Source organism: Oncorhynchus keta, chromosome 17, assembly GCF_023373465.1.
Source record: "Oncorhynchus keta strain PuntledgeMale-10-30-2019 chromosome 17, Oket_V2, whole genome shotgun sequence".
NCBI lineage: Eukaryota > Metazoa > Chordata > Actinopteri > Salmoniformes > Salmonidae > Oncorhynchus > Oncorhynchus keta.
Window position 1 is genome coordinate 39,242,831 of NC_068437.1, and position 27,910 is coordinate 39,270,740.

At 46.4% G+C, this 27,910-nt stretch overlaps 1 protein-coding gene across 5 annotated transcripts in view; it reads left to right on the top strand.

Annotated features, from left to right (window-relative positions):
- Window positions 1-27,910, top strand: part of LOC118395825 (SLIT-ROBO Rho GTPase-activating protein 1-like) — a 173,367-nt gene that overhangs the window by 85,568 nt on the left and 59,889 nt on the right. For all 5 annotated transcript variants that reach the window (XM_035789795.2, XM_035789792.2, XM_035789791.2 and 2 more), the window contains exons 5-9: window positions 1,749-1,928; window positions 4,625-4,753; window positions 14,571-14,792; window positions 16,080-16,181; window positions 27,543-27,740. In XM_035789795.2, coding sequence (XP_035645688.1) covers window positions 1,749-1,928; window positions 4,625-4,753; window positions 14,571-14,792; window positions 16,080-16,181; window positions 27,543-27,740 — 831 coding nt within the window. The remainder of the gene's footprint in view (window positions 1-1,748; window positions 1,929-4,624; window positions 4,754-14,570; window positions 14,793-16,079; window positions 16,182-27,542; window positions 27,741-27,910) is intronic.

A 27,910-nucleotide genomic window follows, 5' to 3' on the forward strand; every position in this document is an offset into this window, starting at 1 on the left:
ATCTGGTTTCTACATTGTGTAAAAGCACTATTTTCCTACTGAGAAAATGGTACATTATCTCTTAAAAAATGTCAGGATCGTGATGATAACATGCAAGATATCTGTCATTCATTCATTGCTATGATCATTGATCTCCTGAAGAAGAAACCATCACTTTTCCTTTCTTTCTGTGCACCCAAATATTTGGATATACTGGTGAAGTTACCAGGTTGTCAGCTAGCTAGCCAATGAGGTAACAACAAAGTGTAAACAAATGCTTAACGACGTCGACACGCGAGTCGTTTTTGAACGGCTCATGGCATGGTTTATGAATGTAAAATGCACTCCTGGCTATCAGCTATAGGAAGATAACATTGTTGCGCCAGTAGTATGGGTCAGATATTTTGACCTGGTTGGGCTAGAAGCCATCTGGTTTCACTGTAGTAATAATGGTGCAACCATGACGCTAACACATTTTCACTTCCTTGTTTCTCTAGGGTACTCAGAAACAACAGTGCAGAGAAGCTTTGTCAAAAATTATAATATGTCTGATTATTTTTTTGTTTGTTGATTGTATAGTCGCATGGTGCTCTCAAAATACAACTTTTGGTTGCACAGATTCATATTTGGTCGCACTTTAGATTCCCGTTGATGGTAATTGTTAGTCTCATTGAGTCCCTGCCTTCATTTCTGTCAGCCTTCCATTCCAATCAAAGAGCTATGTGTTAAAAATAGTCTCTTGAACTCATGTCATGGTCCTTGAAGAAATCGGGGTTTACTTGAGGAGCAGTTGTACCTGGCTATTCATGAGTCACTCCCTAATGTTTTCTACAGTCATTTGAGTGTGAGTAATAGTAATAGCTCCCTCCTGTTTGGATAACAATGAGTCAAACAAAAGGAAGTAGCTTTAATCAGCAGGTTACTGTGGAGGTAATGCTTCCCACTATGCCTGCGTCACTCCTCCTCGATTATGGTTCTGACGTATTGACATGGGGAGCATAACCACTTAAAATGTAGTGTATCACCAGATCTGAGTAAATACTATTTGAAATCTTTCAAATACTTTGAGCTTTAGCCTGCCTGGAGTGCCAGGTGGGCGGGGCTTACACTTTACAGACTGTGCTATTGATTCTCTTGGCATGCTCAATCATGCACAGCTATAGTATTTGAACCCAGGTCTGCATAGCACTTCATGCCAAGCCATATTTGGTGTCTTTTGAAACTCCTGGCCTGAGGTTTCATTGCTTTCCACTTCAAAGAGGAGAGAACAGGGCTGTGTAAGTGGTTTAGTCTGTCAGTCTGTCACCATCTGATCTGATGTGGGCCCTGCCTGCTGGCACCCCTCTGACAGCACTCTGCTTTGGGCTACAGCATCCAGGGATGATTGGATGTCTGTGGGTGGATTGAAGTCCCTCGGTGCCCCATTACAGAGCTATAGCATTTCCTACACAACTCGGATGGAGTGGTAATTCCAGCAAACTGCTAAGTGTAGATGTAATTCTCTGTAGCTGGAATGTCAAACTCAGAGCAATATGGTAAATGGGAACAGCAGTGAATCGTGTTTGTTGAGGTTGTAAGAGCATCATGTAAAAAGAGAGGTAATCGGCCTATGATTTGTGGTGGTGTAGGAGAGTCCTATTGTGAAGTAGAGCTGGAGAGTGATCTGTGAAGAGTGGGTGGGTAGTAGATGAAAGCTTTGTTTGTTTCAAAGTAGCCTCTGACTCTTACTGTGAGGTTGATTGCCTCTGACCTCTTCATCCAACCCCCAGGTGATGAAGACTTACCACATGTACCACACGGAGAGCATTAGTGCAGAGAGCAAGCTGAAGGAGGCGGAGAAGCAGGAGGAGAAGCAGATCGGCCGGGCCGAGCCCGTCTTCAGCTATCGCCTGGAAGACAAGCACCAGAGACGCAGCTCCGTCAAGAAGATTGAGAAGATGAAGGAAAAGGTACAGCACACTTATTCCTGATTCACACTATAGGGCCAAACCAAGCCAAGCAAAGCTGTACTGGGATGGCCTGCTTATGCCTCCATCATACTTGGTGGAACTGTGCTAGAAAAGACGTGAAAAGGATCAGAGCCAGCACAGTATGGTTTGGGATGGCACGATGGTGTGAGAGAAGGGTATTGTGAAGGTCTTTACACTGGTAACGATGATAATGGTTGCTGAAGGGAAGGTTGGAATGTCTTCTCATTAAACACAGTTACATTTACATTTACATTGAAGTCATTTAGCAGACGCTCTTATCCAGAGCGACTTACAAATTGGTGCATTCACCTTATGACATCCAGTGGAACAGCCACTTTACAATAGTGCATCTAAATCTTTTAAGGGGGGTGAGAAGGATTACTTTATCCTATCCTAGGTATTCCTTAAAGAGGTGGGGTTTCAGGTGTCTCCGGAAGGTGGTGATTGACTCCGCTGTCCTGGCGTCGTGAGGGAGTGTGTTCCACCATTGGGGAGCCAGAGCAGCGAACAGTTTTGACTGGGCTGAGCGGGAACTGTACTTCCTCAGTGGTAGGGAGGCGAGCAGGCCAGAGGTGGATGAACGCAGTGCCATTGTTTGGGTGTAGGGCCTGATCAGAGCCTGGAGGTACTGAGGTGCCGTTCCCCTCACAGCTCCGTAGGCAAGCACCATGGTCTTGTAGCGGATGCGAGCTTCAACTGGAAGCCAGTGGAGAGAGCGGAGGAGCGGGGTGACGTGAGAGAACTTGGGAAGGTTGAACACCAGACGGGCTGCGGCGTTCTGGATGAGTTGTAGGGGTTTAATGGCACAGGCAGGAGCCCAGCCAACAGCGAGTTGCAGTAATCCAGACGGGAGATGACAAGTGCCTGGATTAGGACCTGCGCCGCTTCCTGTGTGAGGCAGGGTCGTACTCTGCGGATGTTGTAGAGCATGAACCTACAGGAACGGGCCACCGCCTTGATGTTAGTTGAGAACGACAGGGTGTTGTCCAGGATCACGCCAAGGTTCTTAGCGCTCTGGGAGGAGGACACAATGGAGTTGTCAACCGTGATGGCGAGATCATGGAACGGGCAGTCCTTCCCCGGGAGGAAGAGCAGCTCCGTCTTGCCGAGGTTCAGCTTGAGGTGGTGATCCGTCATCCACACTGATATGTCTGCCAGACATGCAGAGATGCGATTCGCCACCTGGTCATCAGAAGGGGGAAAGGAGAAGATTAATTGTGTGTCGTCTGCATAGCAATGATAGGAGAGACCATGTGAGGTTATGACAGAGCCAAGTGACTTGGTGTATAGCGAGAATAGGAGAGGGCCTAGAACAGAGCCCTGGGGACACCAGTGGTGAGAGCGCGTGGTGAGGAGACAGATTCTCGCCACGCCACCTGGTAGGAGCGACCTGTCAGATAGGACGCAATCCAAGCGTGGGCCGCGCCGGAGATGCCCAACTCGGAGAGGGTGGAGAGGAGGATCTGATGGTTCACAGTATCGAAGGCAGCCGATAGGTCTAGAAGGATGAGAGCAGAGGAGAGAGAGTTAGCTTTAGCAGTGCGGAGCGCCTCCGTGATACAGAGAAGAGCAGTCTCAGTTGAATGACTAGTCTTGAAACCTGACTGATTTGGATCAAGAAGGTCATTCTGAGAGAGATAGCGGGAGAGCTGGCCAAGGACGGCACGTTCAAGAGTTTTGGAGAGAAAAGAAAGAAGGGATACTGGTCTGTAGTTGTTGACATCGGAGGGATCGAGTGTAGGTTTTTTCAGAAGGGGTGCAACTCTCGCTCTCTTGAAGACGGAAGGGACGTAGCCAGCGGTCAGGGATGAGTTGATGAGCGAGGTGAGGTAAGGGAGAAGGTCTCCGGAAATGGTCTGGAGAAGTTAGGGGTAAATCTCAGCCAGCTGCAATTAGTCAAGCTCAGACTATTATAGCTTCTATTTCTATGGTGATGCTCTCCTCTACATTAATATATTTTCCATTTCTATGGCCCAAACCTTGAACTCAGGTTGACATCCAGGTGTCCCTGAAAGTGTTTATCATTTGTATCATTTGTAACAGAAACAGACTTCTATTGGCCAGCCAGACTTCTACTGGCCACCCCTCTGGTGTGTGTGTGTGTGTGTGTGTGTGTGTGTGTGTGTGTGTGTGTGTGTGTGTGTGTGTGTGTGTGTGTGTGTGTGTGTGTGTGTGTGTGTGATGGAAACCACACTATGAACACTATCACTTGCAGCCAGATTGCTTTGTGTTATTCTCAGAAGGAACAGGCCTGTTTTATGTTAGAACTCTGTGACCAATTGTTTAATGGCCACAGGAACAGCATTTTCTCACAGGCTCTTCCTGGAATGCGTTGGGATTGGGGGAAGCGTTAAAATATGGAAGACCGTGTCAGTGGGTGAGTCAGTGTCTATTGGCTAGTGACTAACAGTCTGTGTCTGGCAGGCAGCTAGGGAGGAAGGAGGATGTCTGAATGAGCAGGGCTACCAGCTCCTGTTTGCCAATCATCCTGGGTTGTGTTGTGAGCGAGCCACCAGACTGTGTACATGCAGACATGAAAGCATGCCCAGCTGTTCATAAAGGCATTTTTGCTAATTAATTTCTCTTTCTGTTTCTCTCTCTTTTTGTCTCGCTCTTTCTCTTCCTCTCTATTGGTCTCGCTCCCTCTCTCTCTCATTCATACCTATCTATGTCAGCGCCAGGCCAAGTACTCGGAGAACAAACTGAAGTCAATCAAAGCACGGAACGAGTACCTGCTGACACTGGAGGCGACAAATTCCTCCGTCTTCAAGTACTACATCCACGACTTGTCTGACTTAATTGACGTAAGTAAACCGTTGGAAGAAACGTTCAGCTAAAGAATAGACTCCTTCATCTGTACTCTAAAACTTTGAATGTTTGGTTGACAGTGTGTTACCGAACAGTGTCTACTCCCTCTTCTCTCGTTAATAACACCTAGGTTGCACCCACATTGGCACCCTATACCCTACATAGTGCACTTCTTTTGATCTGAGCCCTAAGGGCCCTTATCACAAGTAGTGAACTATAAAGGGCATAGGGTGCCATTTCGGACACAACCCCAAAGATCTGAAGGAAATTATACACGGAGTGTACAAAATAGACCACAAGGTGTCGAAAGCACTCCACATGGATGCTGGCCCATGTTGACTCTTATGCTTCCCACATTTGTGCCAAGTTGGCTGGATGTCCTTTGGGTAGTGGACCATTCTTGATACACACAAGAAACTGTTGAGCATGAAAAACCCAGCAGCGTCTTTTATCTTGCCCATTCACGCTCTGAATGGCACACAAACAATGTCTTGAGGCTTAAAAATCCTCCTTTAACCCTTCTCCCCTTCATCTACACTGATTTGAAGTGGATTTAACAAGTGACATCAATAAGGGATCATAGCTTTCACCTGGATTCACCTGGTCAGTCTGTCATGGAAAGAGCATAATGTTTTGTACACTCAGTGTATGTCTGCTGCAGAGAGACAAGCTGCCGGAGAGATTCTGCCACAAACGGAGAGCTGCTTCTCAGTCTAAGCCTCTCCTCACTCCAGACTTCAAATGAAGTTGTCTGCCACCCAAACAGTATTTCTTCAAAAATCCTATCTCACTGCAACCGAAAATTGTATTACTCCTTTTTTCTATCCTCATAATGCTAGTCCCTTTTTGAGGTCTGAACTGTGGAAAGGAACTGATGAGTTTAGCAGCAGAGGAGAAATCTGAGCGATGGTGAGAGAGGACACACACCAGACAGACTGTGGGATGGAAATTACTGAAGGAAGAGAATTAAAAAGCCCAGGAGATTATTAGCTTTTGTGATCCGAGCTACTCTACTATTCTAGTCTCAGTCCTCATATTATACACCATACCGCATGACTGACAGTACAGACAGAGAGTACAGACATACAGATAATACAGGGGCTTGCCCCCTTGGCATTTTTCCTATCTTGTTGCCTTACAAATAGATTTTTGGGGGGTTTATATCATTTGATTTACACAACATGCCTACCACTTTGAAGATGCAAAATATTTTTTCTTGTGAAACAAACAATAAGACAAAAGGCGTGCATAACTTTTCACCCCCCCCAAAGTCAGTACTTTGTAGAGCCACCTTTTGCAGCAATTACAGCTGCAAGTCTCTTGGAGTTTGTCTCTATAAGCTTGACACATCTAGCCACTGGGAGTTTTGCCCATTCTTCAAGGCAAAACTGCTCCTTCAAGTTGGATGGGTTCCGCTGGTGTACAGCAATCTTTAAGTCATACCACAGATTCTCAATTGGATTGAGGTCTGGGATTTAACTAGGCCATTCCAAGACAGTTAAATGTTTAAACCACTCAAGTGTTGCTTTAGCATTATGCTTATGGTCATTGTCCTGCTGGAAGGTGAACCTCCGCCCCAGTCTCAAATCTCTGGAAGACTGAAACAGGTTTCCCTCAAGAATTTCCCTTTATTTAGCGCCATCAATCATTCCTTCAATTCTGACCAGTTTTCCAGTCGATGGAAAAACATCCCCACAGCATGATGCTGCCACCACCATGCTTCACTATTTGGTGCCGAAACCCGGGATATGAGCTGCGACGAAGAAGTGGCTGAAATGGCTGAGGAGGAAATTCAGCATGAAGCAGAAAGAATGAGACGAAAGCGGGGTACCATTCGAGGCGCAACAACGAGGATTTTGAATCAGATTGACGTGGAAATATCCCAGTCAAATCCGGATACCGATCACTTGAGTACATTGTTGGAATTGTTATCAGCAAAGGAGGACAGTTTGTTTGAACTCGATTGTGGAATTGAACAGTTAACGCCATTTGACGGATTGGAGGCAGAGATTGCATGCACAGAGGATTATAATGAAAGCATTATCATGCTGAAGAGTCGTGCACAAAGAGTGATAACGAAGAAACAGGACGTCTATCCAATACCAGCCCAGGCGAGTGACGCTAACTCAGTAAGGCTACCGAAGTTGATTATTGAGAAATTCTATGGAGATGTCAGTATATGGCAGGGGTTTGGAACCAGTATGAGACTGCTATTCACAACAATGATTCACTGTGTAAAAAGGAGAAGTTTATCTATCTGAAAACATATCTCACTGGACCAGCTGCAAAGGCAGTAGCAGGACTGATGTTAACAGACAGTAACTATGATGATGCAATCACTCTACTCAAGAGCAGATTTGGAAGGAAAGACCTTGTGATTAGTGCTCATATGTCAAAGCTGCTGAATCTCATACCTGTGAAGAAATCCTCTGATCTAAATGCATTGAGGCAGTTAGCTATATGATGAATGTGAAATTCAGATTAGGAGCCTGGAATCACTGGGTGTAGTGTCAGAACCCTATGGAAGCCTACTATTCCCAATTGTACTGCAAATGATTCCAGAGGACATAGCTCTTGACTGTAGTCATCAGAGCGGAGTAGATGATGAATGGAAAGTGTCTGAGATTATCAGTTTCCTACAGAAAGAGGTTCAGAGCAGGGAGAGAGTGCTACAAATGACAAGATTATGCAACCAACAGAAAGAGAGCAAACCATGGAACAAGTCATGCTTCTCCAATGAAATGAAAACAAAAAGACCCAACATGACCTCTGCTGCAGCACTGCATACAGTCAGCCTGAAGGAACAACAAACGTGTCTATTTTGTGACAGTGCAGACCACAAATCAGAAAACTGCCCTGACTACAATATTGCTACACGCAAACAGAAACTAAATAACATGGGAAGATGCTTTGTATGTTTAGGACAGAGACGCATAGCAAACTTCTGTAAAGTCAAAGATGTGTCATGTGCAACATGTGGAAGCAGACATCACATTGCGGTGTGTACCAGTAAGAGGAGTGCGGTGCAACCCCCTACTGTTTCTGTAGATGCTGTTGTTTCCTCAGTTATTCCCCATTCAGTGAAGATGAAACCAGATGGACAGAACACTGTGTTGCTACAAACGGCAAAGGCATGGGTAGAAGGCCCATCGGGCAGGAAGATAGCTCGTTGCTTACTAGATGGAGGCAGTCAGAGAAGCTTCATACATGAAAACCTTGTGAAGGGCTTGAAGCTACCAGTAATCAGACAAGAGGCACTCACTCTTCACACGTTTGGCTCCTCTGCCCCAGCAACGTCCCAACGCAACACAGTGGAAGTCATCTTGGAGAATGTCTGGGACAAACAGCAGAGAATAGAGACAGAGGCAATTGAAACCCCACAAGTGTGCACAGCTGTGATGAAGGTTCCTGGTGAATGGATTCAGCATGAGCTCAGTAAATGGGGACTGCAGCTCGCAGACTTTCCAGGAGATGACAATGATCCTGAACTCTCTGTCCTGATAGGAGCAGACTACTACTGGCAGATAGTATCAGGCAGAGTGAAGCGACTGACGGAGACGCTAGTTGCTTTAGAGAGCACCTTTGGATGGTCGCTGCAGGGACCCGTGTCCATGTCAAGTGTCGCCGAGGCAACCTGCATGTTCATCCCACTTGATGAAGACACACTAGTCTCCAAGCAACTGCATGCGTTCTGGGAGCTTGAGTCTCTGGGTATTCTAAACGAGAAAACACAGAACCCAGAGGAAAACGAGGCTCTACAAAGGTTTGAGGAAACAACCACCTTCAAAGATGGGCGATACCATGTGGAGTTGCCATGGAAATGAGAAATGCCAGAACTCCAAGACAACTATAGAATCGCCAAGAAACGGTTTGAAGGTCTGAAGAAAAGACTGAAGAAGGATGTGACGTTGTACAGCAGATACAATGAGGTAGTAGAAGACTACTTACAACAAGATATGGCAGAGGACGTGCCCAAGGACAACGCAAAAGTGCAGACAATGTAAAATACTACTTACCTCACCATGCAGTACTCTGAGAAGATAAGGTGACAAAAAAACTGAGAGTGGTGGTTGATGCCTCGTCCCATGAAGATGGCTGTCCATCCCTCAATGACTGTCTACTCACAGGACCGAACCTGAATCCGGATCTGCTCAGCGTTCTGATAAAGTTCAGATTACATGAGATCGCATTCATGGCAGATATCAAGAAAGCTTTCCTGCAGATATCCCTAGCAGAGAGAGACAGAGACGCCGTGAGATTTCTATGGCTCACTGGCCCACCAAGGGGAGAAAATGAAGAGGAGCTGCGTGTGCTGAGGATGAAAAGAGTGGTATTTGGAGCTTCCCCAAGTCCATTTTTGCTGGCAGCTACAATCAGGAATCACCTGAAACAATATGAAACAGAACAACCAGAAGTTGTAGAGATACTGAGAGAGTCACTCTATGTAGATGACTTCATTGCAAGTTCACGCAATGTTGAAGATGCTTACCTTGTGACAACAACTGCAAAGCGAATGCTGTCGATTGCAGGCATGGACCTCTGTAAATGGATGACCAATTCTCCTGAATTGAAAACAAAATGGGAGGAGAGTACGACAACTGACCACCCGTTGACGCTAGAAACACAAGGATTAGTGCTGAAGGTTTTAGGTTTAGTATGGAGGCCGGAAACGGATGACTTTGTGTTTGACCTCAGGCCGTTACTGAGCATTCTAAGGCAAAAGGAGAACACAAAGAGAAGTGTTCTGCAGTCGTCTGCACGTATCTTCGACCCTCTTGGTTTCTTAACTCCCTTCACCATCAGGATCAAGTGCATGTTCCAGGAAATGTGGGAGAGGGGACTCAGCTGGGACGAAGAATTACCACCTGATCTGACACGAGAATGGCAACAGTGGTGTTCAGAACTACCCCAGTTACACCAGCTCACCATACCAAGGTGGTACAGAACAGACATGCGGCCCACAGAATAACCACACCCTGAAACTACACGTGTTCTGTGATGCAAGTGAAAGGGCTTACAGTGCAGTAGCTTACTTGCAAGGTGAGTCACAAGACAGGGAAACAACAAGTCTAGTCGCATCCAAGTCCAGGGTAGCCCCACTTAAGAAAATGACGCTGCCACGTCTGGAGCTCATGGGAGCTGTGATTGAAGCGAGACTAGCAAACAACTTGATGACCACACTGAAAATGGAAGAAAAACAGATCAAAATGTGGACAGACTCGATGATCGTGCTGCATTGGATTTGCAGCTCAGCTCAGAAATGGAAACAGTTTGTTGCGAACAGAGTGACGGAGATCCAGGCCTTGACCAATCCAGAGTCATGGTCACATATTGAAGGGATAACTAATCCAGCTGACCTCCCTACAAGAGGACAAACTGTTTGAAACTTGACACAGAGCGAGCTATGGTGGAATGGACCCAGTTTTTAATAATGGATTTAATGGTGCTCTGTGGGATGTTCAAAGTTTTGGATATTTTTTTATAACCCAACCATGATCTGTACTTCTCCACAACTTTGTCCCTGTCCTGTTTGAAGAGCTGCTTGGTCTTCATGGTGCTGATTGCTTGGTGGTGCCCCTTGCTTAGTGGTCTTTCAGACTCTGGGGCCTTTCAGAACAGGTGTATATATACTGAGATCATGTGACTGATCATGTGACACTTAGATTGCACACACGTGGACATTATTTAACTAATTATGTGTTTTCTGAAGGTAATTGGTTGCACCAGATCTTCAAATTAGTTGATTCGGCTATTTCAGACACACCCGTTGCTGACAGGTGTATGAAATCGATCACACAGCCATGCAATCTCCTTAGACAAACATTGGCCATACAATGTCCTTACTGAAGAGCTCAGTGACTTTCAACATGGCATAGTCATAGAATGCCATGTATATCATTTAAATGTATTAAATATGTAAAAAACAATACCTTATTTACATAAGTATTCAAACCCTTTGCTATGAGACTCGCATCCTGTTTCCATTGATCATCCTCGATGTTTCTGCAACTTCATTGGAGTCCACCTGTGGTAAATTCAATTGGTTGAACATGATTTGGAAAGGCACACACCTGTCTATATAAGGTCCCATAGTTGATAGTGCATGTCAGCGCAAAAACCAAGCCATGAGGTCAAAGGAATTTTCCATAGAGCGCAGAGACACAATTGTGATGAGGCACAGACCTGGGAAAGGGTACCAAAAAATGTCTGCAGCATTGAAGGTCCCCAATAATTTGTTATTTAAAAAAATATATATATTTCACCTTTATTTAACCAGGTAGGCAAGTTGAGAACAAGTTCTCATTTACAATTGCGACCTGGCCAAGATAAAGCAAAGTAGTTTGACACATACAACGACACAGTTACACATGGAGTAAAACAAACATACAGTCAATAATACAGTAGAAACAAGTCTATATACGATGTGAGCAAATGAGGTGAGGTAAGGGAGTTAAAGGCAAATAAAGGCCATGGTGGCATGGTAGATTTGCAGTGGAAGAATGTGCAAAGTAGAAATAAAAAGAATGGGGCGCAAAGGAGCTAAATAAATAAAATAAATACAGTAGGGAAAGAGGTAGTTGTTTGGGCTAAATTATAGGTGGGCTATGTACAGGTGCAGTAATCTGTGAGCTGCTCTGACAGCTGGTGCTTAAAGCTAGTGAGGGAGATAAGTGTTTCCAGTTTCAGAGATTTTTGTAGTTCGTTCCAGTCATTCGCAGCAGAGAACTGGAAGGAGAGGCGGCCAGAGAAAGAATTGGTTTTGGGGGTGACCAGAGACATATACCTGCTGGAGCACGTGCTACAGGTGGGTGATGCTATGGTGACCAGCGAGCTGAGATAAGGGGGGACTTTACCTAGCAGGGTCTTGTAGATGACATGGAGCCAGTGGCCTCTGTCATTCTTAAACGGAAGCAACTTCGAACCACCAAGACACTTCCTAGAGCTGGCTGCCCAAACAAACATTAATTGGGGGAGAAGGGCCTTGGTCAGGGAGGTGAGGTCACTCTGACAGACCTCCATAGTTCCTCTGTGGAGATGGGAGAACCTTCCAGAAGGACAAACATCTCTGCAGCACTCCACCAATCAAGCCTTTTGGTAGAGTGGCCAGACGGAGGCCACTCCTCAGTAAAAGGCAGGGCAGCCCCTTGGAGTTTGCCGAAAGGCACCTACTCTTACCATGAGAAACTACATTCTCTAGTCTGATGAAACCAAGATTGAAGTCTTTGGCCTGAACGCCAAGCATCAAGTCTTGAGGAAACCTGGCACCATCCCAACGGTGAATCACGGTGGTGGCAGCATCATGCTGTGGGGATCTTTTTCAGCAGCAGGGACTGGGAGACTAGTTTAGTCAGGATCGAGGGAAAGATAATCAGAGCAATGTACAGAGAGATCTTTGACGAAAACCTGCTCCAGAGCGATCAGGACCTTAGACTGGTGCGAAGGTTCACCGTCCAGCAGGACAATGACCCTAAGCACACAGCCAAGACAATGCAAGAGTAGCTTCGGGACAAGTCTCAATGTCCTCAAGTGGCCAAGACAGAGCCCGATCTAATATATTTGGAGAGACCTGAAAATAGCTGTGCAGTGACATTCCCCATCCAACCTGACAGAGTTTGAGAGGATCTGCAAAGAATGTTTAAAAACTCCCCAAATACAGGTGTGTCAAGCTTGTAGCATCATACCCAGGAAGACTCGAGCCTGTAATCACTGCCAAAGGTGCTTCAGCAAAGTACTGAGTAAAGGGTCTGAATACTTAAGTAAATGTGATATTCCATTTTTTTTTTTCATTTGCAAGATTTTCAAAACAGTTTTTGCTTTGTCATTATGGGGTATTGTGTGTAGATGATTTTTATTTGTTTTACACACTTTTTTTGGTTACTACATTATTCTATTTGTGTTATTTCATAGTTTTGATGTCTTCAATATTATTCTACAATGTAGAAAATGGTAAAAATCAAGGAAAACCCTTGAATGAGTAGGTGTGTCCAAACTTTTGACTGGTACTGTATGTAAATATTTCAGTTTTTTAAATTTTCAAAGCAAATTGCTTTTGCTTTGTCATTATGGGGTATTTTGTGTAGATTGACAAGGGGGAAAAAACATTTATCCATTTTAGAGCAAGGCTGTAAGGTAACAAAATGTGGAAAAAGTTGAGGGGTCTGAATACTTTCCGAATTAACTGTACACACACACACACACACACACACACACACACACACACACACACACACACACACACACACACACACACACACACACACACACACACACACACACACACACACACACACACACACACACACACATATTTAGCTTGAATGGGGTGTGGGAAAGACCCTGCCCCTTTAACCAATATTTGGGAATTGCTGATGTGTGTTGCAGGTCAGCCATCCCGTCTCTCATATCACCACTCTGTACTTTGTCTTCTGTTCTCTACTCTACCTACCAAGCAGATGGCGTTGTCTTCTGTTCTCTACTCTACCTACCAAGCAGATGGCGTTGTCTTCTGTTCTCTACTCTACCTACCAAGCAGATGGCTTTGTCTTCTGTTCTCTACTCTACCTACCAAGCAGATGGCTTTGTCTTCTGTTCTCTACTCTACCTACCAAGCAGATGGCTTTGTCTTCTGTTCTCTACTCTACCTACCAAGCAGATGGCTTTGTCTTCTGTTCTCTTCTCTACCTACCAAGCAGATGGCTTTATCTTCTGTTCTCTACTCTACCTACCAAGCAGATGGCTTTGTCTTATGTTCTCTACTCTACCTACCAAGCAGATGGCTTTGTCTTCTGTTCTCTACTCTACCTACCAAGCAGATGGCTTTGTCTTCTGTTCTCTACTCTACCTACCAAGCAGATGGCTTTGTCTTCTGTTCTCTACTCTACCTACCAAGCAGATGGCTTTGTCTTCTCCTCCAGAACCCAGACCTATAAACGGGACATATTTATACACTACCTGGGATATTCACCCTTAAAAATAATGTACTGCACCATTTCTCCAGTGTTGCCAGGCCAACATGGGTGAACGCTCGGTACTTTTAGCGATTGTGTATTCCAGACAAACGGTGAGGAAGGGCCATTCTGGGTGCTAAAATGTGCACCTCTTCCCACTTTCCTGCTTTCTAGCCTATGTAAATCACGAGGGTGTGTGTGTTCGTACCTGTGTGTGAGCTCCTGCGTGTTTTGCATGTGTGTTTGTGCGTACCAGTGTCCGTGGGTGTGTGAGTACACTTGTTTTAGTATGTTGTGCAATCTGTCATAAGAGTTGACAGTCAATTGTTAAAGAAATTATAGTTGATGAATTGGACAGATAACATCCAATGTAATGTGGACAAGCAAGGCGTTAGGTAGCCTGGCAGACAATGCTCCTGTGTCCGGGTGTCTTCATCACCTCCAAGGCTGTCTGTAGGAACTCTCAGGCCCTGGCTTACCAAGGTCCTAGTTAATGAGATCCAGCATCAGATGTTGGAAACATTATTCAGGTTCTATAACTCCGGGCCAAGCCAGCAGTCAGAGAATGTATCAGACTACTCCGTTAATGGCCAATAATGTTCATGACTGCAGTGTGTCGAGAGACTAAGAGAGCAGACATTGTTGACCGTGTTGAAACCATTACAAAGTTGTTGGTTTTTCCATGAACGTATGTGTTTTTGCTGGAAAAGAAATGTCATGTTTTAGGACAATCTGCAGTTAGTTGTTAAAAAAAACCTTGTACCATGGCTGGACTTGACATTTTAGAAGCTTCTCATTAAGTTGTCAGAAGTTGAAGTAAACGGGGCATCCTGATCATTTACAGTCTCATCTTTCCCTCTACCAGTGCTGTGATCTGGGCTACCACGCCAGCCTGAACCGTGCCCTGAGGACCTACCTATCGGCTGAGTACAACCTGGAGACAAGTCGCCACGAGGGCCTAGACATCATCGAGAACGCCGTAGACAGTCTGGACCCCCGCAGCGACCGCCAGCGCTTCATGGAGTTGTACCCCACAGCCTTCTGCCCGCCCATCAAGTTCCAGTTCCAGCCCCACATGGGCGATGAGGTGAGACATTGAGACACACAGGCTTGTTGATCTTTGTGTCCATTTCTCCATCCATCTGTCCACTCAGCCATTCATTCATTCATCCATCTATTACTGTAGTGAACGCTAGTGCTGTTTGTCCTAATGGTTGAGGAGACCTCAGTTTTTGTAACAGAACCAATATGTTCAGTCCTATATGCTGTATAGGGTGGAAGTGAGGTTGATTTTAAGGTCTTGTACTAAATGAGCCCTGGTTTTGGCAGCTTAATTGCACAGTTTTACTGTGTCTGTGCCGTCAGAGGAGATGTTTATAGGCTGAAGCCAATGGCAAGCACGTCTCATTTCTCAGCCTCAAGTGAAATGGAGCAGCGCAACACGCTGAATTAATTTGAGTCGTTGGCTCTGGGGTCCCTGATATCATGTCTGTTTACAAGCTATTGATCTGCGGCTGTCTGGATTCACATCTGGGTCAGTGACGTTTGTGGTGTAGTTTAAAACACATTTCTGATGTCTTTGCCATTTTAGGATAAGATGAAGTAACCCCCTGTCAGATGAAGTAACCCCCTGTCAGATGAAGTAACCCCTGTCAGATGAAGTAACCCCTGTCAGATGAAGTAACCCCCTGTCAGATGAAGTAACCCCCTGTCAGATGAAGTAACCCCTGTCAGATGAAGTAACCCCCTGTCAGATGAAGTAACCCCTGTCAGATGAAGTAACCCCTGTCAGATGAAGTAACCCCTGTCAGATGAAGTAACCCCTGTCAGATGAAGTAACCCCTGTCAGATGAAGTAACCCCTGTCAGATGAAGTAACCCCCTGTCAGATGAAGTAACCCCCTGTCAGATTAAGTAACCCCCTGTCAGATTAAGTAACCCCCTGTCAGATTAAGTAACCCCCTGTCAGATTAAGTAACCCCCTGTCAAATTAAGTAACCCCCTGTCAAATTAAGTAACCCCCTGTCAGATTAAGTAACCCCCTGTCAGATTAAGTAACCCCCTGTCAGATTAAGTAACCCCTGTCATATTAAGTAACCCCCTGTCAGACTAAGTAACCCCCTGTCAGACTAAGTAACCCCCTGTCAGATTAAGTAACCCCCTGTCAGATTAAGTAACCCCCTGTCAGATTAAGTAACCCCCTGTCAGACTAAGTAACCCCCTGTCAGACTAAGTAACCCCCTGTCAGATTAAGTAACCCCCTGTCAGACTAAGTAACCCCCTGTCAGACTAAGTAACCCCCTGTCAGATTAAGTAACCCCCTGTCAGATGGTGGTGACTTTCTGTTTAGTGATGTGTTTCCTCTTCCTGCCCAGGTGTGCCAGATCGCGATGCAGCCGCCGGTGAGCGGAGAGCTGATGTTGAGGTTCCAGCAACTACAGTCCCGCCTGGCCACTCTGAACATCGAGAACGAGGAGGTAAGAGGGAGCCTAACACTGCCATACCTTGGTCTTATTCAGTAGGGTATGCAACAGAAAAGTATTGCAATGAAAAATGCAAATGGATATTTATTTCTTGGACCTGCTAGTCCTTACATCCAGGTGGTCCCTCCCTGTTTCAGTCCGTTTTTTTTTCATTTGGATCCTAATGAACCCAACCCTGACTCGCTTGGGGGAGCCAACCACACCAACCAACATCATCTGCTTGCATTTTGGTCCATTGTGGTCGCATGTTGGGAATGAATTGAAATGTTGTTCACTTCAGTCAGAATGTAGCCAAGGGTGATATCTTAACTCTTTCAGAAATCAAAGTTGGAATAGTTTCCATACAACAAAACTCTCCTGCACTGCAGGCAGCCTTCAGAACCACTCAGAGAAGTCTTCTCCCTTGCTCCCAATGGTGGAAAAAAATCACTCTCTTTCTCTCACACACACACACACACACACACACACACACACACACACACACACACACACACACACACACACACACACACACACACACACACACACACACACACACACACACAATCTATTTTATTTGTACACTGTCCCACTTCTCTCGGTTTCGACATTGGAGGTGCATCCCTGGCTGTAAGGTTTTAAGCGGACTGGCTGGCATGCCTGAGTGCTTACTAAATAAAACGCCAATGGGAAAGAAATCACACTGTCTGCTGCTGTGGTGTTAGGGAGTGCAGTCACGTCCATCAGTCTGGCTTCTTGTGTCTCTTGTTGTCTGACCTGCTTCTCCTTTCTCCCCTTCATCTCGTCTTGTCTCACACCAGAGCACACAGCCTTCTGCCTTTTATCTCGCGAAGAAATAATGACTTGGGAAAGAATGCTTGTAAATGTGAAGAGCGATTTCAGACCGGCTTGATTATACAACTAAAGAAAATGTATAGATCTGTTTTTTTTGTCAGATGATGTCTGCAAGATGTCTATCTTTTTGACCTCTTCACTGTATGTTTGTGGTGTGTTTCAGAGAGTAGAGTACAAGGCTCAGACTATCCCCCACTGGGGGTATGATGTATTTCTGGATGGGAGTTGTTGTTGCCACCTAAGCCCAGCTGGTGCTTTCACACTGCCTGTGTGTAGTCAGTGCAGGCAGAACCAATCGGTGTGGAGGGTCAGGAAGAGCCATGGTGCTGCATGCCCTTGTCTGCCTGGATGAAACGGAGCTCCACATATGGATCAGGATGGGGAACCACAGCTCTCTGTCAAGTCCACAAGATGGCCTCATGGTGTCTCATTGAAAAGGCCTTTCCAGCGGCTGTCATTTGAAGACACTGAAGCAGAACTGTACACACACATTACTAGCTGTCAAATCCTTCCTCCTTACCTGTTTCCTCAATTCCTCCCCAAGCTCTCCAATGCGCTTTGACAGGAATTAAGGAAATGAGGAAGGAAGAGGCAAAGATTTGACGGACCAAGATCTACTCCAGCCAGGAAAAGTGAAAACCTGGGATTTGTTGTGTTTTTCTCTGGTATCATGATCTGCAGCTGTTTCCTTGACAGCACGAGAGGATGAAGGAAAACATGGATGAATCATTTATTAGCATGCACTGTGGCCCCCTGGTCTGGTTCGCCTGCCCTCCAAAGATGTATGGATCTACAGTGTATATATGCAGATATATCTGCAGAAATGGAGTATGTTCTGCTATGTTGGTTATCAACTCCCCTTGTTGGTTAAACCTCTACTTCTGAGGACAGTGTTGTGTTCATTACAATTCCTTTGCCATTCAATGTGGGTATTTCTCAGAGCTAGCTAATAATCTGGTGATTTTACAGTTAAATTCCCTTCTCTTTAGACCGATACAGACAGCGTCTCTCTCTCGCTAGATGTGTACCAAACTTAATAAATATTCTCAAGGCGTTTTGTACTAAACCTTTGTAGGGAGCCTGTGTTTTTGTTTTTCTACAGATAAACCTCAGGGTGTCGCATCAAAACATGGGAGATGTGTGCTCGGTGTTAGTTCAGTGTTGGCAGCCCTGATTCACTGATTGTGAGATTAGCTTGCTGCTCACCACAGGCCCTGAGGAATAGAAATCATGATATTCCCCAGACAGGTTTATACTGGAGGTGACATGCTAGTTGTGAAGTCCCATGCTAGTTGTGAAGTCCCAAGTCCCAGGCCTCCTGATCTGATCCTGCTGGGCACCAGTGGGTATATCTCAGTGAGCCTCTCCATCTGAAAGCCCTGCTGTAATTGAGCCTATCAGTCAACACTGGTAACTAGTAGTCTGCTGAATGATGGAGGGACTTTCATGCATGGGTCCTCTCTATACTGTAATTCAAAAGGCACTTGCACATCTGCGCTATCTTTTTGCAGGTGCATGGTAACAGTTGAATAAGATGAGAAAAAGAAGAAACCCGCACACTGCTCTTTAATACGCTTTAGGTATCGGCCTCACGGCCTTTGTCAGAGCGCCTCTTCATGCTGTGATAGCTGGGCCCCTTGGCCTCCACTGTCCCACCCGGGAGAGGCTGGGAGAGTGGGGGCTCGCCTCTTATTCAGGGCCTTGTTAGGAAAGGTACTCCTATGCCCATGGCACAGAGATGATTGAACCCATGGGCTGGTCCTAAATAGTGCAACTCTGGACCCGTATTCAGTACCCGTATTCAGTACCCGTATTCAGTACCTGTATTCACAAAGCCTCTAGGAAGACCCAGGTCTTTTGGTCCTATCAAAGCAGAATGTTGGGAAAGGAAGGGAAGTATTTTGAGCACCCTCATTCCACTCAGTATTATCACTCTTCATCTGAAACCTCTAAAACTGTCAAATAACCCAGTTCCCTTAGTAATTGAAGGTAAAACTATAATAGTGATGTCAAATCAAATCAAATGCATTTATATAGCCCTTCGTACATCAGCTGATATCTCAAAGTGCTGTACAGAAACCCAGCCTAAAACCCCAAACAGCAAGCAATGCAGGTGTAGAAGCACGGTGGCTAGGAAAAACTCCCTAGAAAGGCCAAAACCTAGGAAGAAACCTAGAGAGGAACCAGGCTATGTGGGGTGGAGATTATAACAGAACATGGCCAAGATGTTCAAATGTTCATAAATGACCAGCATGGTCGAATAATAATAAGGCAGAACAGTTGAAACTGGAGCAGCAGCACAGCCAGGTAGACTGGGGACAGCAAGGAGTCATCATGTGAGGTAGTCCTGGGGCATGTCATCATCAGATGTCCTAAATCACCACACCATAGATCAAACAGACAGGTGGACTTTTTTTAAATTTGAAACGTCTCTTATTAGAAGTTGAATTGCCTGCCAATCCTACATTTTGTCTCGCAGACTGTCATTATCCCTGTCCAGACCTGTAGTGTTGTTTCTGGTTTATGCTCCACATAGAGACGAATGACAGTGTAATACAACCGTGTGTGTGTGTGTGTGTGTGTGTGTGGTGTGCGTGCGGAGAAGAATCAGTTATGAACCTAACCGTTACCGTTACCACATGTAGATGAAAGGGGAGTTGAATGAAAGAGAACCTTGGCTTTATTCATTCATAGCACCCTGTTTTTCTAAGGTGCCTCAAACATTGAATGAGTCATGGGTCTTAACCTCCCTGTCAAAGTTCTGTGTTGTATGCAGAGTGGCTCTCTCTCGCGCTCTGGGGTTAAACATTACATTGTTTTTAAGGATGGTGCGTATGACCACAAACGTTTCAGTAAACATTACACTTGCAAAGGTTCCAAAATTATAAAGACATTTAAAATATCATATCATATGCAAATAGATAAAGTACAAAAGGGAAAATAAATAAACATAAATATGGGTTGTATTTCACTGGTTTGTCTCCACTGGTTGCCCTTTTCTTGTGGAAACAGTACACAAATCTTGCTGCTGTGATGGCACACTGTGGTATTTCACCCAGTAGAAATGGGAGTTAATCAAAATTGGGTTTGTTTTCAAATTCTTTGTGGGTCTGTGTAATCTGAGGGAAATATGTGTCTCTATGGTCGTACATTTGGCAGGAGGTTAGGAAGTGCAGTTCAGCTTCCACCTCATTTTGTGGGGAGTGTGCACATAGCCTGTATTCTCTTGAGAGCCAGGTCTCCTCACTCACTCACTCACTCACTCACTCACTCACTCACTCACTCACTCACTCACTCACTCACTCACTCACTCACTCACTCACTCGTTCCTCTCTCTCTATCTGTCTCCTATCTCTCCTTCCTCTCTCACTGTCTCCTTCCTGTCTCTCTCCTTCCTCTCTCCTTGTCACTCGATCTCTATTTCCTTTCTCTCCCCTTTCTCTTTTTCCATCCTCTCTCCGCGCATCTTTCGCTCGCTCTTGCTCTCTCTCTCTTTCTCTCTCTCCTTCCTCTCTGCTTCCTCTCTCGCACGCTCTTTTTCTCTCTCTCTCTCTCTCTCTCTCTCCTTCCTCTCTGCTTCCTCTCTCGCATGCTCTTGCTCTCTCTCTTTCTCTCTCTCCTTCCTCTCTGCTTCCTCTCTCGCACGCTCTTGTTCTCTCTCTCTAAAACACTCCATCAGGTGAACGCATGCGCTCTACCATTGCATGAGCCATAGGCATACAAAAACATTTCCCTCCTGTCTATCGATCTCCTAACTCTCTCCCTGTCATTTTGCTCCTTCTCACCCAAATATACACTGCTCAAAAAAATAAAGGGAACATTAAAATAACACATCCTAGATCTGAATGAATGAAATATTCTGATTAAATACTTTTTTCTTTACATAGTTGAATGTGCTGACAACAAAATCACACAAAAAATGATCAATGGAAATCAAATTTATCAACCCATGGACGTCTGGATTTGGAGTGACACTCAAAATTAAAGTGGGAAACCACACTACAGGCTGATCCAACTTTGATGTAATGTCCTTGAAACAAGTCAAACTGAGGCTCAGTAGTGTGTGTGGCCTTCACGTGCCTGTATGACCTCCCTACAACGCCTGGGCATGCTCCTGATGAGGTGGCGGATGGTCTCCTGAGGGATCTCATCCCAGACCTGGACTAAAGCATCCGCCAACTCCTGGACAGTCTGTGGTGGATGGAGCGAGACATGATGTCCCAGATGTGCTCAATTGGATTCAGGTCTGGGGAACGGGCGGGCCAGTCCATAGCATCAATGCCTTCCTCTTGCAGGAACGGCTGACACACTCCAACAACATGAGGTCTAGCATTGTCTTGCATTAGGAGGAACCCAGGGCCAACCGCACCAGCATATGGTCTCACAAGGGGTCTGAGGATCTCATCTCGGTATCTAATGGCAGTCAGGCTACCTCTGGCGAACACATGGAGAAATGCCACCCCACACCATGACTGACCCACCGCCAAACCGGTCATGCTGGAGGATGTTGCAGGCAGCAGAACGTTTTCCACGGCGGCTCCAGACTCTGTCAAGTCTGTCACATGATCAGTGTGAACCTGCTTTCATCTGTGAAGAGCACAGGGCGCCAGTGGCGAATTTGCCAATCTTGGTGTTCTCTGGCAAATGCCAAACGTCCTGCACGGTGTTGGGCTGTAAGCACAACCCCCACCTGTGGACGTCGGGCCCTCATACCACCCTCATGGAGTCTGTTTCTGACCGTTTGAGCAGACACATGCACATTTGTGGCCTGCTGGAGGTCATTTTGTAGGGCTCTGGCAGTGCTCCTCCTGCTCCTCCTTGTACAAAGGTGGAGGTAGCAGTCCTGCTGCTGGGTTGTTGCCATCCTACGGCCTCCTCCACGTCTCCTGATGTACTGGCCTGTCTCCTGGTAGTGCCTCCATGCTCTGGACACTACGCTGACAGACCCAGCAAACCTTCTTGCCACAGCTCGCATTGATGTGCCATCCTGGATGAGCTGCACTACCTGAGCCACTTGTGTGGGTTGTAGAGTCTGTCTCATTTACATACATTTACATTTAAGTCATTTAGCAGACGCTCTTATCCAGAGCGACTTACAAATTGGTGCATTCACCTTATGACATCCAGTGGAACAGCCACTTTACAATAGTGCATCTAAATCTTTTAAGGGGGATGAGAAGGATTACTTTATCCTATCCTAGGTATTCCTTAAAGAGGTGGGGTTTCAGGTGTCTCCGGAAGGTGGTGATTGACTCCGCTGTCCTGGCGTCGTGAGGGAGTTTGTTCCACCATTGGGGGGCCAGAGCAGCAAACAGTTTTGACTGGGCTGAGCGGGAACTGTACTTCCTCAGTGGTAGGGAGGCGAGCAGGCCAGAGGTGGATGAACGCAGTGCCCTTGATTGGGTGTAGGGCCTGATCAGAGCCTGGAGGTACTGAGGTGCCGTTCCCCTCACAGCTCCGTAGGCAAGCACCATGGTCTTGTAGCGGATGCGAGCTTCAACTGGAAGCCAATGGAGAGAGCAGAGGAGCGGGGTGACGTGAGAGAACTTGGGAAGGTTGAACACCAGACGGGCTGCAGCGTTCTGGTTGAGTTGTAGGGGTTTAATGGCACAGGCAGGGAGCCCAGCCAACAGCGAGTTGCAGTAATCCAGACGGGAGATGACAAGTGCCTGGATTAGGACCTGCGCCGCTTCCTGTGTCCAGGATCACGCCAAGGTTCTTAGTGCTCTGGGAGGAGGACACAATGGAGTTGTCAACCGTGATGGCGAGATCATGGAACGGGCAGTCCTTCCCCGGGAGGAAGAGCAGCTCCGTCTTGCCGAGGTTCAGCTTGAGGTGGTGATCCGTCATCCACACTGATATGTCTGCCAGACATGCAGAGATGCGATTCGCCACCTGGTCATCAGAAGGGGGAAAGGAGAAGATTAATTGTGTGTCGTCTGCATAGCAATGATAGGAGAGACCATGTGAGGTTATGACAGAGCCAAGTGACTTGGTGTATAGCGAGAATAGGAGAGGGCCTAGAACAGAGCCCTGGGGGACACCAGTGGTGAGAGCGCGTGGTGAGGAGACAGATTCTCGCCACGCCACCTGGTAGGAGCGGCCTGTCAGGTAGGACGCAATCCAAGCGTGGGCCGCGCCGGAGATGCCCAACTCGGAGAGGGTGGAGAGGAGGATCTGATGGTTCACAGTATCGAAGGCAGCCGATAGGTCTAGAAGGATGAGAGCAGAGGAGAGAGAGTTAGCTTTAGCAGTGCGGAGCGCCTCCGTGATACAGAGAAGAGCAGTCTCAGTTGAATGACTAGTCTTGAAACCTGACTGATTTGGATCAAGAAGGTCATTCTGAGAGAGATAGCGGGAGAGCTGGCCAAGGACGGCACGTTCAAGAGTTTTGGAGAGAAAAGAAAGAAGGGATACTGGTCTGTAGTTGTTGACATCGGAGGGATCGAGTGTAGGTTTTTTCAGAAGGGGTGCAACTCTCGCTCTCTTGAAGACGGAAGGGACGTAGCCAGCGGTCAGGGATGAGTTGATGAGCGAGGTGAGGTAAGGGAGAAGGTCTCCGGAAATGGTCTGGAGAAGAGAGGAGGGGATAGGGTCAAGCGGGCAGGTTGTTGGGCGGCCAGCCGTCACAAGACGCGAGATTTCATCTGGAGAGAGAGGGGAGAAAGAGGTCAGAGCACAGGGTAGGGCAGTGTGAGCAGAACCAGCGGTGTCGTTTGACTTAGCAAACGAGGATCGGATGTCGTCGACCTTCTTTTCAAAATGGTTGACGAAGTCATCTGCAGAGGGAGGAGGGGGGGTGTGATTCAGGAGGGAGGAGAAGGTGGCAAAGAGCTTCCTAGGGTTAGAGGCAGATGCTTGGAATTTAGAGTGGTAGAAAGTGGCTTTAGCAGCAGAGACAGAGGAGGAAAATGTAGAGAGGAGGGAGTGAAAGGATGCCAGGTCCGCAGAGAGGCGAGTTTTCCTCCATTTCCGCTCGGCTGCCCGGAGCCCTGTTCTGTGAGCTCGCAATGAGTCGTCGAGCCACGGAGCGGGAGGGGAGGACCGAGCCGGCCTGGAGGATAGGGGACATAGAGAGTCAAAGGATGCAGAAAGGGAGGAGAGGAGGGTTGAGGAGGCAGAATCAGGAGATAGGTTGGAGAAGGTTTGAGCAGAGGGAAAGAGATGATAGGAGAGAGTAGCGGGGGAGAGAGAGCGAAGGTTGGGACGGCGCGATACCATCCGAGTAGGGGCAGTGTGGGAAGTGTTGGATGAGAGCGAGAGGGAAAAGGATACAAGGTAGTTGTCGGAGACTTGGAGGGAGTTGCAATGAGGTTAGTGGAAGAGCAGCATCTAGTAAAGATGAGGTCGAGCGTATTGCCTGCCTTGTGAGTAGGGGGAAGGTGAGAGGGTGAGGTCAAAAGAGGAGAGTAGTGGAAAGAAGGAGGCAGAGAGGAATGAGTCAAAGGTAGACGTGGGGAGGTTAAAGTCGCCCAGAACTGTGAGAGGTGAGCCGTCCTCAGGAAAGGAGCTTATCAAGGCATCAAGCTCATTGATGAACTCTCCGAGGGAACCTGGAGGGCGATAAATGATAAGGATGTTAAGCTTGAAAGGGCTGGTAACTGTGACAGCATGGAATTCAAAGGAGGCGATAGACAGATGGGTAAGAGAGAATGACCACTTGGGAGAGATGAGGATCCCGGTCTCATGCTACCACTAGAGTGAAAGCACCGCCAGCATTCAAAAGGGACCAAAACATCAGCCAGGAAGCATAGGAACTGAGAAGTGGTCTGTGGTTACCACCTGCACAACCACTCCTTTATTGGGGGTCTTGCGAATTGCCTATAATTTCCACCTGTTGTCTATTCCATTTGCACAACAGCATGTGAAATTTGTCAATCAGTGTTGCTTCCTAAGTGGACAGTTTTATTTCACAGAAGTGTGATTGACTTGGAGTTACATTGTGTTGTTTTAAGTGTTCCCTTTATTTTTTGGAGCAGTGCATATTACATCAGGGTGTCAGTTTAGGCCTCCTCACAGAATGAACGTTTTATAAGTGGCCAAAACTTCTCTCAAATTGAGAAGGGACGTTTCTGAGGCGGGAAATGTTTGTTTGCAAATAAGATGGAAATCATATCCACTGGAAAGAAGTATATGTTTATTGTCAGTGTCGAATGGAATCTTGCATTGTTGTAAGTGATGGGATATGCTTGGCCAAGCCTTGACATTTATAAGCTCCTGGAAAAGCACTTGGGCTGACGGCAAAGTGGCCACTATGGAAATTAGTTTTAAAAGCCTGAGACTGAGTACCTTTCATCCCTACCATCCTTCCATCTCTATTATTTCATCCCTACCTTCCCTCCATCTCTATTCTTTCATCCCTACCTCCTTATACATCCGGCGCCGACAGAGATGGCCGCCTCGCTTCGCGTTCCTAGGAAACTATGCAGTTTTTTTTTTTTTTTTACGTGTTATGTCTTACATTGGTACCCCAGGTAATCTTAGGTTTCATTACATACAGTTGGGAAGAACTACTGAATATAAGAGCAACGTCAACTCGCCATCAGTACGACCAGGAATATGACTTTCCCGAAGCGGATCCTGTGTTCTGCCTTTCACCCAGGACAACGGAATGGATCCCAGCCTGCGACCCAAAACAAAGACGTCGTAAAAGAGGGAAACAAAGCGGTCTCCTGGTCAGGCTCCGGAGACGGGCACATCATGCACCACTCCCAAGTATACTTCTCGCCAATGTCCAGTTTCTTGACAACAAGGTTGATGAAATCCGAGCAAGGGTAGCATTCCAGAGGGACATCAGAGACTGTAACGTTCTTTGCTTCACGGAAACATGGCTCACTCGAGACTCTAACGGAATCGGTGCAGCCAGCTGGTTTCTTCACACATCGCGCCGACAGAAACAAACATCTTATGGTTAAGGAGACGTGGTGTGGCCACAACGACATACAGGAACTCAAGTCCCTCTGTTCACCTTATTTAGAATTCCTCACAATCAAATGTCGACCGCATTATCTACCAAGGGAATTCTCTTCGATTATAATCACAGCCGTGTATATTCCCCCCCAAGCAGACACATCCTGAAGCTGCATTCATTGTAGCTAGGGATTTTAACAAGGCTAATCTGAAAACAAGACTCCCTACATTGTATCAGCATATCGATTGCGCAACCAGGGCTGATAAAACCTTGGATCATTGCTATTCTAACTTCCACGATGCATATAAGGTCCTCCCCCGCCCTCCTTTCGGAAAAGAAGCTCCCGCGCTCAGGTCTGTTCAACGCTGGTCCGACCAATCTGATTCCACGCTCCAAGACTGCTTCCATCACGTGGACTGGGATATGTTCCGCACTGCGTCCAACAACCACATTGACGAATACGCTGATTCGGTGAGCGAGTTCATTAGAACATGCATTGAAGAAGTCGTTCCCATAGCAAAGATTAAAACATTCCCAAACCAGAAACCGTGGATTGATGGCAGCAATCGTGTGAAACTGAAAGCGCAAACCACTGCTTTTAACCAGGGCAAGGTGACCGGAAACATGACTGAATACAAACAGTGTAGCTATTCCCTCCGCAAGCCAATCAAACAAGCTAAGCGTCAGTATAGAGACAAAGTAGAGTCGCAATTCAACGGCTCAGACACGAGGTATGTGGCAGGTTCTACAGTCAATCACGGACTACAAAAAGAAAACCAGCCCCTGCTGCATCTTGCCTATGCCGTTCTGTACCATCACTCATTCATATCTTTATGTACATATCCTTTATCCCTTTACACTTGTGTGTATAAGGTAGTAGTTTTGTAATCGTTAGATTAGATTACTCGTTGGTTATTACTGCATTGTCGGAACTAGAAGCACAAGCATTAACTTCTGCTAACCATGTGTATGTGACAAATACATTTGATTTGATTTCTTTCATCCTTTTTTATTTTTTTATTTTTTACCTTTATTTAACTAGGCAAGTCAGTTAAGAACAAATTCTTATTTTCAATGACGGCCTAGGAAAAGTGGGTTAACTGCCTGTTCAGGGGCAGAACGACAGATTTGTACCTTCTCAGCTCAGGGATTTGAACTTGCAACCTTTCGGTTACTCGTCCAACGCTCTAACCACTAGGCTACCCTGCCGCCCCTACCATCCTTCCACCTCTATTCTTTCATCCCTACCTTCCTTCCACCTCTATTCTTTCATCCCTACCTTCCTTCCACCTATATTGTTTCTGAGTGCATGCAAATTGATTGCTCTGGTCTGGAGTCATGCTCAAGGACGGATGCATTTGTCATGTTGAGTGTGAAACGAAAGGCCATGCAGAAAGAAATGAAAAGCCATGTATTATCACATTACTGCCTAGGAGTTCAGGGGTCATTTGGTCTGTGGTCGTCACTGAGCACTGGTCCTTCGAGCCGGATTGGGAAACTTGAGTGAGCTTATGAGTACTTGAGGGAAAACAAATGACAGTGTAATGTGTTTACACCTGTGACACTGTAAACCTGTCCTAAAGCGCCAATCCTCTTTGGGTGCCCTCCAGATCAAGAAGACGTCAGAGGCCACCCTGACGACCATCCAGGACATGGTGACCATCGAGGACTACGATGTCTCCGAGTGTTTCCACCACAGCCGCTCAACCGAGTCGGTGAAGTCCACCGTGTCGGAGACTTACCTCAGCAAGCCCAGCATCGCCAAACGGAGGGCCAACCAGCAGGAGACGGAGCAATTCTACTTCATGGTGAGTGGAGCGCCCCCTATTGGTAACCTCCAGGTTATGACTGTAGAGAACTGGGCAGGGTCATATTCATGTGCATACTGTTGTAGCAAAACATAGCAAAATGTCTTGCAATAGAAAGCAAAAACTATAATTTCTTATTGGACACGTTCAGTAAGTCCTGCTGACTTTAA